We start from the raw sequence: 12,410 nt of genomic DNA on the forward strand, positions 1-12,410 counted from the left end.
TGGTAAAAATCTGCCTGTAATGCAGGAGACTAGGGTTTGATCCCTGGTTCGAGAAGATCCCCTGGAGAAGGGAATGGTTATCCACTCCAGTATTCTTGCCTGGAGAATTCCATGAACAGGGGAGCCTTGAAGGCTATAATTCATGGGGTTCCAAAGAGTTGGACACAACTGAGCAACTAAAGCATACATACATAATATTTTTATGGCTATTGCCATAAAATGGATATTAGTATTTACAATCTAATGAGGTGGATGCAGCATGTATAGGTTGCTGAAATGCTATTAAAGAGGAGAAGCTGGCCTCCAGAGCTTGGGTTTTGGTTTGGGGGAGTAGTAGTAATAATAGTAGACTCTTAGTCATGTCCAACTCCTTGTGATCCCATGGACTATAGCCTGCCAGGTTTCTTGGTTCATGGAATTCTCCAGACAAGTATGCTGAAGTGGGTTGCCATGCTCTTCTCCAAGTTTTGGGGAAGTAGGAATGAATACACAGCCAGAGATGCAGGAGTGTATGTGAAGGCAATCCAGACTGAAGGAGCAGTGTATAAAAAAGAAAACATATCTGAGAGATGGGACAATATGGTTTACATTAAGGATGTTGTGTGATTTAGTGTGGCCAGACTAAAGAGTATAGGAAATAGAATCAAGAGAGAAAAAGTAGCAGTGGTAGGAAGGGATGTCTATTATGTTTACTTTCACTGTGATGGGAGATAGAAAGGTTTTTGTGCAGGTGAATATCATAATCAGAGCTACATTTACAGGAAGATGAATCTGTCTGCAGTGTGACAACAGATTTAGAGCAGAAGGCCATTGAAGAGGAAGGGAAATCAGTTAACAGACAGTGTGCATAAGCAGTCTCAGTCAATTCAGCCACTCAGTCATGTCCGACTCTCTGCGGCCCCTTGGAATGCAGCATGCCAGGCTTCCCTGTCCATCACCAACACCTAGAGCTTACTTAAACTCATGTCCATAGAATCAGTGATGCCATCCAATCATCTCATCCTCTGTCGTCCCCTTCTCCTCCTGCCTTCAGTCTTTCCCAGCATCCGGGTCTTTTCCAATGAGTCAGTTCTTTGCATCAGGCGGCCAAAGTATTGGAGCTTCAGCTTCAGCATCAGTCCTTCCAATGAATATTCGGGACTGATTTTCTTGAAAACTGGTTGGATCTCCTTGCAGTCCAAGGCTCTCTCTCGAGTCTTCTGCAATACCACAGTTTAAAAGCATCAATTCTTTGGTGCTCAACTTTTTTTATAGTTCAACTCTCACATCTATACATGACTACTGAAAAAACCATAACTTTGACTAGATGGACCTTTGTCAGCAAAGTAACGTCTCTGTTTTTTAATATGCTGTCTAGGTTGGTCATAGCCTTTTTTTTTTTTTTTTTCAATGAGCAAGCATCTTTTAATTTCATGGCTGCAGCCACCATCTGCAATGATTTTGGAGCCCAAGAAAATATTCTCTCACTGTTTCCATTGTTTCCCATCTATTTGCAGTCTAGACAAGAAATAAACTGGCCCTCTTAGGATATTGGCAATGGAAATAGAAAACAGCAATAAAACAGAAGTGACAATGAGAAAGCAGTTTTAACAATAAGCTTCAACAACTGATGAGATGAATAAACCAGGAGGATAAAGAAGACTGTGTGGCTTTAATTGGCTGATGTTTGGTGATGTGATTGACAATGATTGGTAAATCAGAGAGGGTAACTATTAAGGAGGAAAGAAAAGGCAACACATCTGGTTTTAATGTATTCATTTTGTTACAATAATTATTATTTACCCAGTAGGAGCATTTATCTTTTTTTCAAGTCAAAACAATTATTTCTTTGTAAAGATTTAGGATTAGACATTGAAGTATTAGTATTTATCTCAATTTAGATGTATTTCTCCCACTAAATATATAATGAAAATTTGCAGTAAGCTGGTCTCAGAGAATGAAATGAGGGATATTAAAAGGAGGGATAATGATAGTACATAATTATAAATTATTAATTGGAGAAGATAATAAACATACTGTCCCAATACACAAGGAAACTTGAGGGTCAGAGTGAAAAGGACAGCTCCTGCCTAGTTTTTGCCCCATTTCCTCCAGTTATGCTCCTAGTCAGTATATGCGATATGGATTTTTCTAGCCCCTGCCTCCTGTAGCCAGGCTTTACTCTGAACTAACGAGCTGGAACCTCAGGAAAAACAAAATAGGCTCCTGACTTGTTTCCCATCTGCAGCAGGTATGGTGCTACACCAGCTGATACTTCTAGACAAAGGGAGAGGCTGAGCTCAAAAGCTCACTGCGCTGTTGGTGAGAATGTAAATGTATGCCACTCCTGGGCATATATTTGGAGGAAACCACGATATGAAAAGATACATGCACCCCTATGTTCACAGCAGCACTATTTATAATAGACAAGACATGAAAACAATCACACTGTCCATCAGCAGGTGAGTGGATAAAGAAGATGTGGCATATGCATACAATGGGATACTACTCAGCCATGAAAAATGAAATAATGTCTAGAGATTATTCTACTAAGTGAAGTAAGCCCGAAAGACACATATGATATCACTTGTATGCAGATTCTAAGAAATGATACAAATGAACTTAGCTACAAAACAAAAATAGATTCACAAATATAGAAAACAAATTTATGGGTTCTAAAGGGGATGGAGGAAGGGGAGAAATAAATTAAGAGTTTGGGACTAATATATACACACTACTGTTTATAAAATAGGTAACCAACAAAGGTTTATAGTATAGGACAGGGAGCTATATTCAATTTCTTATATCAACCTATAGTGGGAATCTGAACATGCATACACACATATAGACACACTTTCAAATTATTTTTAAATTATATATGTGTGTGTGTATATATATATATATATATATATATAACTGAATCACTTTGCTGTACACCTGAAACTAACACAACATTGTAAATTATACTTAAAAAAAAAATGAGTTTCCCTGGTAATCGGTGGTAAAGAATCCACCTGCCAGTGCAGGAGACATAGGTTCTATTCTTGGTCCGGGAAGATCCCACATGCTTCGGAGCAACTAAGCCTGTGCTCCACAACTACTGAGCCTGTGCTCCAGAGCCTGGGGGCTGCAACTACCAAGCCCATGCACCGGAACTACTGAAGCCTTTGTGCCCTAGAGCCTGTGCTCCACAAGAGAATCCACCCAGATGAGAAGCCCATGCACCGCAGCTAAAGAGTAGCCCCCGCTTACTGAAGCTAGAGAAAAGACCCAGAGCAGCCAGTGAATAAATCAACATTTTTAAATGGTTAACAAAATAAAATAAATGAAGGGGGCATGTGTCCTCAGGCAACCATCTGGAAAAAAAAAAAAAAAAAGCCCACTGCAAACTGAGAATCTACGAAAATAATCAACAGCTGAGTAAAGGGTGTCAAAAGATGCAGACTTGAAGCTTTAAAGTAAGTAAGTCCTGGGGATGTAATGTACAGCATGGTGATTATGGTTAAGAGCACTGTATTACATATTTGAAAGCTGCTAAGAGGGTAGGTCTTAAAAGTTCTTATTGCAAGAAAAAAAAGTTTTTTGCAACTGTGTGTGCTGACCCATGCTAACTATATTGTGATGATCATTTTGTAATATATAGAAATATCAAATTATTATTTTGTACAGTTGAAACTAATATTTCAATTTTTGAAACAGGAAAATGGCCAAAGCAGTGGGTCAGGCATTCATTCCTGGTAATAGTGACATACTGAGACCTGATGGAAGGCAAAGTTTCCACCTGTCATTGGCACAGGTTAAAAATACTGGTGTTCCCTCATCCCCCCGTCTCAGAATTGACTTGCGGTAATTTGGGGTATTTGGGTTATGGTACCAGGCTCCATCTGAAGGCAGGGGCAGTTTGTCCTGGCCGAGGTCAGTGGTGTGTGTGTTTGCTCTATCTGTCCTGGAAGTGGTTGCATCATGCAGCCTCCCGGCCCCTCTCCCTCCTCCTAGCGACGGTCAATGCTTCACTAGCCTTTGCAGAGAGTTGGCTTCCCGGGAGGAGCATTGAGCTGGGCCAGCAAGGAGGAGCTTAGACCCGGGGGCAGAATCTAGGAACCTGACTGAACATTGGTCCGGGGCCAGGATGAGGAAGAGACGGGAAAGATGTTCCGCCCTTCTGGTAGGAAGGCCCCGTGATCGGCTTCAGCCACTGGCTGTCCTACAGTCCTTGGAGCTTAAATAAAGGGACAACTGAAGCCCCAAGTGTTACAGTTCTGACATTCCAGGCTCGGAGCCCCGGGCCCGCCGACACCATGAGTTGGTCCTCGCACCCTCCGAGTGTAATCTTCTACATTCTTTCATTGCTTTCTTCAGCATGCCTGGCAGTAAGTGTGCTGTTTACAAAATGTATTTGTTTTAAACGGAAAGCTTAAAAATAAGAAAATATCTGATAAGCAAGTGAAATTTCTCTATTTTCCTCCTCTAGTATGTTGCTACCCGAGACAACTGCTGCATCTTAGATGAAAGATTTGTAAGTCGCTTTTATGTTTCTCTCTGTGTTTGAACTGGACTTGGGCAGAGGAATTTTTATTCTTTATAAGAGATTCTTTAGCAAATATCATTTGCCAGTTTAGACATTTTAAAAACATAGTCTAGGTTTTACCTATTTTTATTTATCAGGATTTTTAATCACACTATTGTTGTATTTTCAGGGTAGTTATTGCCCAACTACCTGTGGAATTGCAGATTTCCTGAATAATTACCAAACCAGTGTAGACAAAGATCTACGAACTTTGGAAGGCATCTTATATCAGGTTGAGAACAAAACATCAGAAGCCAGAGAGCTGGTCAAAGCAATCCAAATCAGCTATAACCCTGATCAACCATCAAAGCCAAGTGAGAATCTAACTGCCACTGACTGAGAGAGTCATCTACGAAGTTCTTTTGCTGTTATTTTAGTGGTTCTGTTTGCTTATGTATTTTTCTATCTCTGATCCCATATTACAGATAACATAGAGAGTGCTACCAAGAATTCCAAGAGTATGATGGAAGAAATTATGAAATATGAAACACTGATATCAACACATGAATCAACAATTCGGTAAGCATTTTTTTGTTTTAGTTCGCTTTCCAAGACTGAGCTGGGGTTTATTCAGTATGCCAAGCTTTGGTAGAAGTAATCTTTTTATCTTTTTCTAGCTGTAGTATCTAACTGGTATGATGCCTGACCATCTTGAAAGGGATGGAAGTAGGTAATACGAGTTGCATTGGATTGTGATCACTTTTTAATGATCATGTGAGAGAAAGATGCTTTAGACGTCTTCAAATGCCTTGTGCCCATATTTACCAAACTGTTTGTTGTCACTCCCATTTGTCTTACAACATAAATTCAAACTGATGGGCATTTGAGTGTTGAAAATAAAATTCTTTTTATAAATATGTCAACAAATGGGTGGTGAGGAATTTGTGAGCAGAGACATAGGAATGATCTTGGTAAATTATATTGAAAGAGCAGAAAAAAAAGAACTTGCCTTAAGAGACAAGTTTGTGTGACAAACATTGAAATACCACCTGCTGTGTGGAACCTGCAATTATGTGTTGTCCTCCCTTCTCTTGAAGGCAAAACGTCTCTGTTAACAACTTCCCAGGACCTTGTAGACTTTCCAAACATTGGGTCTCAGACACAATTTTAGTTTCTTCCTCAATTTTTATCCTAAATTATTCTAAAAGTAGCAGAAGAAGTTGAGATAAATGGTGGCTGAGGAGAAGTGGCCCAGAAGGGATTTATCACCTTTTTTGGTATCAGAGGGATACTATTATTATCATTATTGGCATTATGATTTGCATTATTATTGCCCATCGTTGAGACTGAAGGAGACTATAGTGCAGAAAATGTCCAAGATGCAATAGAGAAAAAAGTGGTCAAATAGTTTGTCTATCCAGAACCTCAGAGACAACAGTCTATGTGTGTAATAGCTCTCTATCATTTCGGAATATGGACAAGTAGTCCTGTGAGGAACTACAAAAGCAGCATTTCTCACTTTCCCTAGCTTTTTTCTGAAGTTGTGTAAACAGAAACATTAAGAAGAAGGGGAAAATGTCTGTTGTTTTATTTTATGTAAGATAATCCCCCAGATACTTTTCCCGTGTAAGTTATAGACTGAAGTTCATAAACAGATCTTCAGTTAAATCCACAAGTGAAAAGGAATAATGCTGTAGCATGTGTGGATTTCTAAACAGAGCTTTTCCTTCCCTAAGAATCTTGTCCTAAGAATAATCAGCAGGTTGTCTTAAACAGGCTCATCACTTATGTACTTTATTATCTGTTGCTTTTTATGCAGAAACAAAAATCAGAATGATCACTTACAGTGATATGGTTTATTGGCAAGGACTTTGTTATTTTCTTTTCCAAAAAGCTTAGAATTTTAATTCACCTCAATTTATTAGTATCATTTTAAACTTTTTCCAAGAATAGAGTAATTTGTCAGGAAATAATTCTTGAGAAAATAAGGCGATATTTTTAAAAGAATATACAACATTATTCGTCTGAAAAGAATAATCTGTTATCTTATTATTTTGCTTGTAGATTTTTGCAAGAAATATATAACTCAAATAGTCAAAAAATCGTTAACCTAAGAGATAAAGTGGTCCAGCTTGAAGCAAACTGTCAAGAGCCTTGTCAAGATACAGTGAAAATACATGATGTAACTGGGAGAGGTAAGTGAAAGGTTTCTATTGAGATTAAGTTCATCAGAGCAGATATAAAAAGTAAAGGAGAGTGTATGTATTATAATGTATACAAATACACTGGACAGTGTCTAGCCATTAAATATAAACAGTCTAATTGCTTAGACTTTTCTTGAGTAGCTGAAAATTTACTTTGAAAGAAATAATGATTGAGAAATAAGAAAATACTTCTCAGGATATGAATAGTTTCTGACATGTTAAAAATTTCAAGGCTAACACAATCTTACCTGGATTTCAAACCACCATAAAAATTTCTTCTTTTTCAGATTGCCAAGATGTTGCCAATAAGGGGGCCAAAGAGAGTGGACTTTACTTTATCAAACCTCTGAAAGCTAAGCAGCAGTTCTTAGTCTACTGTGAAATTGATGGGTCTGGAAATGGATGGACTGTGTTTCAGAAGGTATTTTTCCCTCACCCTGTGTATTTAATAGACACCTAATTGTTCTGCCATATGCCAGATACTTCTCCAAGCACCTTGTAAGCATTAATTCAATGACACTCACAACTTTCCTTTGTGGTAGTTTTGGCCTGCTTATTCCCGTTTACAGAGAAGGAAACTTGGCACAAGAGGCTAAATAACTTGCCCAAGGTCACGTGACTAATAAGTAACAGAGTCAGGATATAGTCTGATTTCACTCTTTACTGAGATAGGTTCTCTACTATGCTGGCCCTGCTATAGGAGATTCATGATGGCACATGATCACAGTCTCATAGTGACAAAGGGACCTCTTGATATTTACATCAAGACCCAGGGCTGCCCATCGCCAGAAGATGGTGTCCCCCAGAGGATGCAGTCAGGCTGTTCCATGACCAGGCCCCTCTGTAGCCTTTGCCAGCCCCAGGCATCCACTGCAAATCCTCTTGCAGTCTGTTTACCTTTGACCATTGTTACAGCTAAGGCTGCAGGGGGCACTCAGAGCAAGTGAGTGATGGGAGCTTAGCTGGTAGACACAGGTTGAGCAATAAATAGGCTGACCTTTTCAACCATCAGTACAAGAATCAGCAACATCAAGCTGATGTTCTGAAGTCCTCTAGGAGTCTTTTTAAAACTACTACTAGATTACAATTTATCATGTGCCAGGCCTTCTTCTTGGGTACTTTTACATTCTCTGGTGTAATCCCTGAAACTATCCTGAGAAGTAAGCATCATTATTCCTATTTAAGAGACAGGTGAGCAAACTTAGGCAGCTAGCCCAGGGTCACTTGGTAAATGATGAAATCATAGCCTCCATATTTTGGACAAAATGGCTATGATGTTTTCCTTATGTGCACTGATAATACATTCTCTCCTTTTGCCTGTGCAATTGTGTAATTAGAGGCTTGATGGCAGTCTGGATTTCAAGAAAAACTGGATTCAATATAAAGAAGGGTTTGGACATCTGTCTCCTACTGGAAACACAGAATTTTGGCTGGGAAATGAGAAGATTCATTTGATAAGCACACAGTCTACCATCCCTTATGTATTAAGAATACAGTTGGAGGACTGGAATGGCAGAACCAGGTACTATCAAGAAGGACTTCTAACTTTTGTTGTAGAGACACCCTGGAGTATGCACTTTCTAGCTCTCAGCAGAATAATGCGGAAAACAGTCTGACAGATGTGAAGAGCACATTCAACTATGTTCCCCAGAAGTCAGTTTGGCTCTTGGGCAGTACAAGCTGCTAGGTCCCATTCAGGCAGGATCTGAGTGTTTTGGTATAATCCACTTATCCTGGAATCATACAAAACAATAGCTAATATTTCCTGAGCATTTATGTACCATAAATTGCACATGAAATGATAACTTAAATCCAAATAGCTCATGAGGCTGGAATTATTATTAATTCCATTTTACAGATTAACTTTTCCAAGTTTGCATTCATTGGATTTAAACTCAGGTAGTTCACCTCTTATAACCCACCATCTTAAGCTGCTATCCTGGATGGAAAGTAATCTAGCTTTTTCAGATTTCTCAGTGTTTAATGACTGGGAATCAAATCCAGTCAATCAAATCCAGGAGCTACCTTACAATGAAATCAGCTGCCACCTTTGGTGAGCTGGAGTTCCTTCTATGCACAGAGCTGTCTGGACACTTTAAGTGTTGTATACCTCATAGAAATTGAAAACAATATCCAGCCCTCTTGTTATGTCTATGACATGATGAAATATAGTCTGTGCCCAAATGTATATTTTCACTTTTAAAATTTTTAACCAGAAAGTATAATACCATGGTCAGTAGACCTTCTCCTATGAGAACATCCTCCATTTCCTAAGTCCTGGAGATCAGGGAAGCTCAATGTTTTCTAGAAATCTCTGTTTATGCACCAAGGCCCATTCTTCCCTGCACTCCATAGAATTCTGGCTTTCATGTACAATTATTTTCCAGGGGAGAATCTCTCTCTGACCCTACAGTTCATGTTTTGTAGGCTACACAGGAATCACTCCTTTTATGTGATGCTCAAGGAAATTCTCCTTGCCACTCCCACATTTCCTTCAGAAAGAAAAAACCCTCTAGACAGTATGAGTGGCTAGTGGAACTATAGTTCCTTTCAGCTTGCTGTATTAATTAATGGTCACTCACTTTCAGATAATTAATGTGGTTTATGAGAACTGTGTGTACATGTTACGTACTGGGATAAAAGTGGAAAATGCGAAATTAAGTTCATCTATATATCTGGGTTAGCTATTAGGATACTATAGGCAAAAAGCATTCAGGATAGCTGAAGTTTTTAGTTTTCCCTTGGATGTCCTGAAAGCTTCTAGACCCATCCTGGGTGGTGCTGATGACCTTGAGACTGTTCCCCACACCTGTTATCCCATGCCAGATTTGTGAAAAATTTTGTTCGGTGACCACATTTCAGACTTATGAAGCAAAGTTTAAAATTCCTAACAATTGTCCTATGAAAGAAGGAACTTCTGAGATGACTTATAAGGCTCAGGGTTTAAGATCTCTATTCCTTCTTTGTAGCACTGCAGATTATGCTTCATTCAAGGTGACAGGTGAAAATGACAAATACCGCCTGACATATGCTTACTTCATTGGTGGAGATGCTGGAGATGCATTTGATGGCTACGATTTTGGCGATGATTCTAGTGACAAGTTTTTCACATCCCATAATGGCATGCAGTTCAGTACTTGGGACAGTGACAATGATAAGTATGATGGCAACTGTGCTGAACAGGATGGATCTGGTTGGTGGATGAACAAATGTCACGCTGGCCACCTCAATGGAGTTTATTATCAAGGTATGGCTTTCTTTCTTAATACATGAATTTGTGTATAATCTATATTTTTATAAAAGTAAATATAAGGAAGAAATAATTAGTAAAGATATTGGGAGCTTGCTATATAGTTCTTTATTTTAAGCCAGAATTGGATAATTCTAGCTTATACCTGAAATTAGCCCCTCTATAGGAAATCCACCTGCTGCAAACTACGCAGTGATATTCATGATGCTTCCATCAAGGTTGATACTTTGGGTTATGGTGTCTCCTCTAGTCTTACCCTATATATTATCTGGATGGACTAACATTGCCATGTCTATGCTGTTAACACAGTAGCCTGGCTCAGCTTCCCATGAGCTGTGTGTCAAATGGAATCAGTGAACACTGTCTAGAGGAATTAAGTGAAAGGCAGGGATATATTGGAGAGTCTACAGGTCCGTGAAAGTTGGAAAAGAATCCAGCCTGAGGAGTGTAGATGCTTATTTTACCACAGGGGGAGGGCAAGCTATAGTTTGCCCTAAGGCTGGAGTAGTTCTGAGCACTGGTCTTACTTACTGACAAACTATTGGAATACCCCAACAGGTATGCATGGGGAAGTCCTCACCCAAGAAAATGGCAGTCTTACCTTCTCAGGGCACTGTCCTAGCCAAGAGGTGACTTGGAATCCTGTCTTAAATAAATGACTTAATGACTTAAAACTACATACCTTTACCTTTCGGTTTTCACAATATGTTTTTGAAACCTAACTTATCTTTGCACCAACAAACCATGTAATTAGAAAAAATTCTCAAGGAAGGTGCCCAGGCAAGAATACTGGAGTGGGTTGCTATGCCCTCCTCCAGGGGATCTTCCTGATGCAGAGATCAAACCCAAATCTCTTAAGTCTTCTGCATTGGCAGGCGGGATCTTTACCACTGTGTCACCTGGGAAGCCCAATATTTTCCAGTAAAATTGTGATTTCAGATGACCTGAATCCAACCGATGAGGAATTATGACTGCCATTCTAACCTGTTTTCAGGAAGAGGGTCCATAATAGCAGAAACTAGCATGACTTAGCTTAGGGAGAGAGACCAATTGGGGAAATGCGGGGCTCTAGCCCTGTTAGCAGTGAATACATTTAACTTATGAGTGTGGCCAGAAAACACAATACAGATGTAAAGTTTGTTTAATAATAAGTTTATGTCAATTGTAAATCAAGAATTTGAGTCTCTATGGGTGTTTTCAGTTAGTAGATAGCACTATAAATCTGATGTAATTGACAGTGGACTTCATAACAGACAGCTCTTTATGGACTTTCTTCGGGGAGGAGATTCGGGAGTGGTGATACGCAGATCTATGCTTTGTTTCAGGTGGCACTTACTCAAAAACATCTACTCCTAATGGTTATGATAATGGCATTATTTGGGCCACATGGAAATCCCGGTGGTATTCCATGAAGAAAACCACCATGAAGATAATCCCACTTAACAGACTTGCCATCGGAGAAGGACAGCAGCACCAACTGGGGGGAGCCAAACAGGTCGGAGTAGAACATCACGTTGAAATAGAATATGACTAAGTCATTTTGCCCTGAGCTGTTCATTCTGTTAACACACAAAGTTTCAGAAACTTTCCTGAAATTTCCTTCTCATTTTCTCTTACCGTATTTATTAATTTTAAGTCTTTCTTTAAGGATATTTAGCTCTGAATGGCAATTAAAACTCACTTTGGACTGTATTCCCAAGTTACTAAACACAGAGTTATTATAAATTTGTCTATTTGATGAGATAATATTTTAGCTTATTTCCTAAATATATAATAAATTCATTGTGATATTTTGCAGTTTTTTTTCATATTTTGCATTTTAATGATCACACATAATTGGGTCTTGGTGATTTTTTAAATTATTTTAAAAATAGTTTGGTATATACTAATATAACAGGAGCAGACTTTAGGAATTCAAATGCCTAGGTATTTCATTACCTCTCAATCATTCCTATTTAATTATTCTTTTTTAATGGAGATAATTATATCTTTTTAATGTATTTTTTGTTTTGATCATAGGCTGGAGACGTATAAAAGACCATTTCAAAAGTGATTTACTTTTTTAAAGAACTTTATCTGAAAAGAAAAAGATAATATTTTTCCTATGGGACAATGGACTTGCAAAGCCTCACTTCACTTTAAAAGTAAAAAGAACCCATGTTGAAAACTCCACTAACAGTTTTATGCCGGTGATAATTTATCTACATACCATTTCAATAAATATTTTGTTTCCTAAGACTAGATATGTGGTACCTTTTATTGACCATTAAAAACCATCACTTTCCTTCAATTTAATACAGTTAGGCAATCATCAGTAGTTGCTTAGTCCTCACTTTTTGCTAAACATTACCTGGCTCTTAAGACTTCCCTGGTGGCTCAGACGGTAAAGCGTTTGTCTACAATGTGGCAGACCTGGGTTCGATCCCTGGGTCGGTGAGTTCCCTGGAGAAGGAAATGGCAACCCACTCCA

The 12,410-nt window shown here is 38.8% G+C and overlaps 1 protein-coding gene across 2 annotated transcripts; it reads left to right on the forward strand.

The window, feature by feature from the left end:
• The first annotated feature begins 4,099 nt into the window (after window positions 1-4,099).
• Window positions 4,100-12,181, forward strand: FGG (fibrinogen gamma chain). 2 transcript variants are annotated; one of them, XM_061383913.1, is made up of 10 exons: window positions 4,100-4,349; window positions 4,451-4,495; window positions 4,677-4,860; window positions 4,972-5,065; window positions 6,551-6,681; window positions 6,978-7,111; window positions 8,028-8,212; window positions 9,660-9,937; window positions 11,266-11,435; window positions 11,960-12,181. In XM_061383913.1, exons 1-10 carry the CDS (start codon window positions 4,278-4,280, stop codon window positions 11,972-11,974), a joined length of 1,308 nt encoding a protein of 435 aa, XP_061239897.1. In that variant the 5' UTR covers window positions 4,100-4,277; the 3' UTR covers window positions 11,975-12,181. The 2 variants fall into 2 exon arrangements, with proteins under 2 accessions (XP_061239897.1, XP_061239896.1); XM_061383912.1 differs by having other exon boundaries at window positions 4,105-4,349; window positions 11,266-12,181.
• The last annotated feature ends 229 nt before the right edge of the window (window positions 12,182-12,410 follow it).

Source organism: Bos javanicus, chromosome 17, assembly GCF_032452875.1.
Source record: "Bos javanicus breed banteng chromosome 17, ARS-OSU_banteng_1.0, whole genome shotgun sequence".
NCBI lineage: Eukaryota > Metazoa > Chordata > Mammalia > Artiodactyla > Bovidae > Bos > Bos javanicus.

What these genes read in the sequence shown, in the direction of transcription:
- FGG (XM_061383912.1), top strand. Translation starts at nt 4,278, where the DNA reads ATGAGTTGGTCCTCGCACCCTCCGAGTGTAATCTTCTACATTCTTTCA. An exon ending in TTTCTTCAGCATGCCTGGCA is followed by an intron (nt 4,350 to 4,450) that starts GTAAGTGTGCTG and finishes TTCCTCCTCTAG; the next exon opens with TATGTTGCTACCCGAGACAA. An exon ending in ACACATGAATCAACAATTCG is followed by an intron (nt 5,066 to 6,550) that starts GTAAGCATTTTT and finishes TTTTGCTTGTAG; the next exon opens with ATTTTTGCAAGAAATATATA.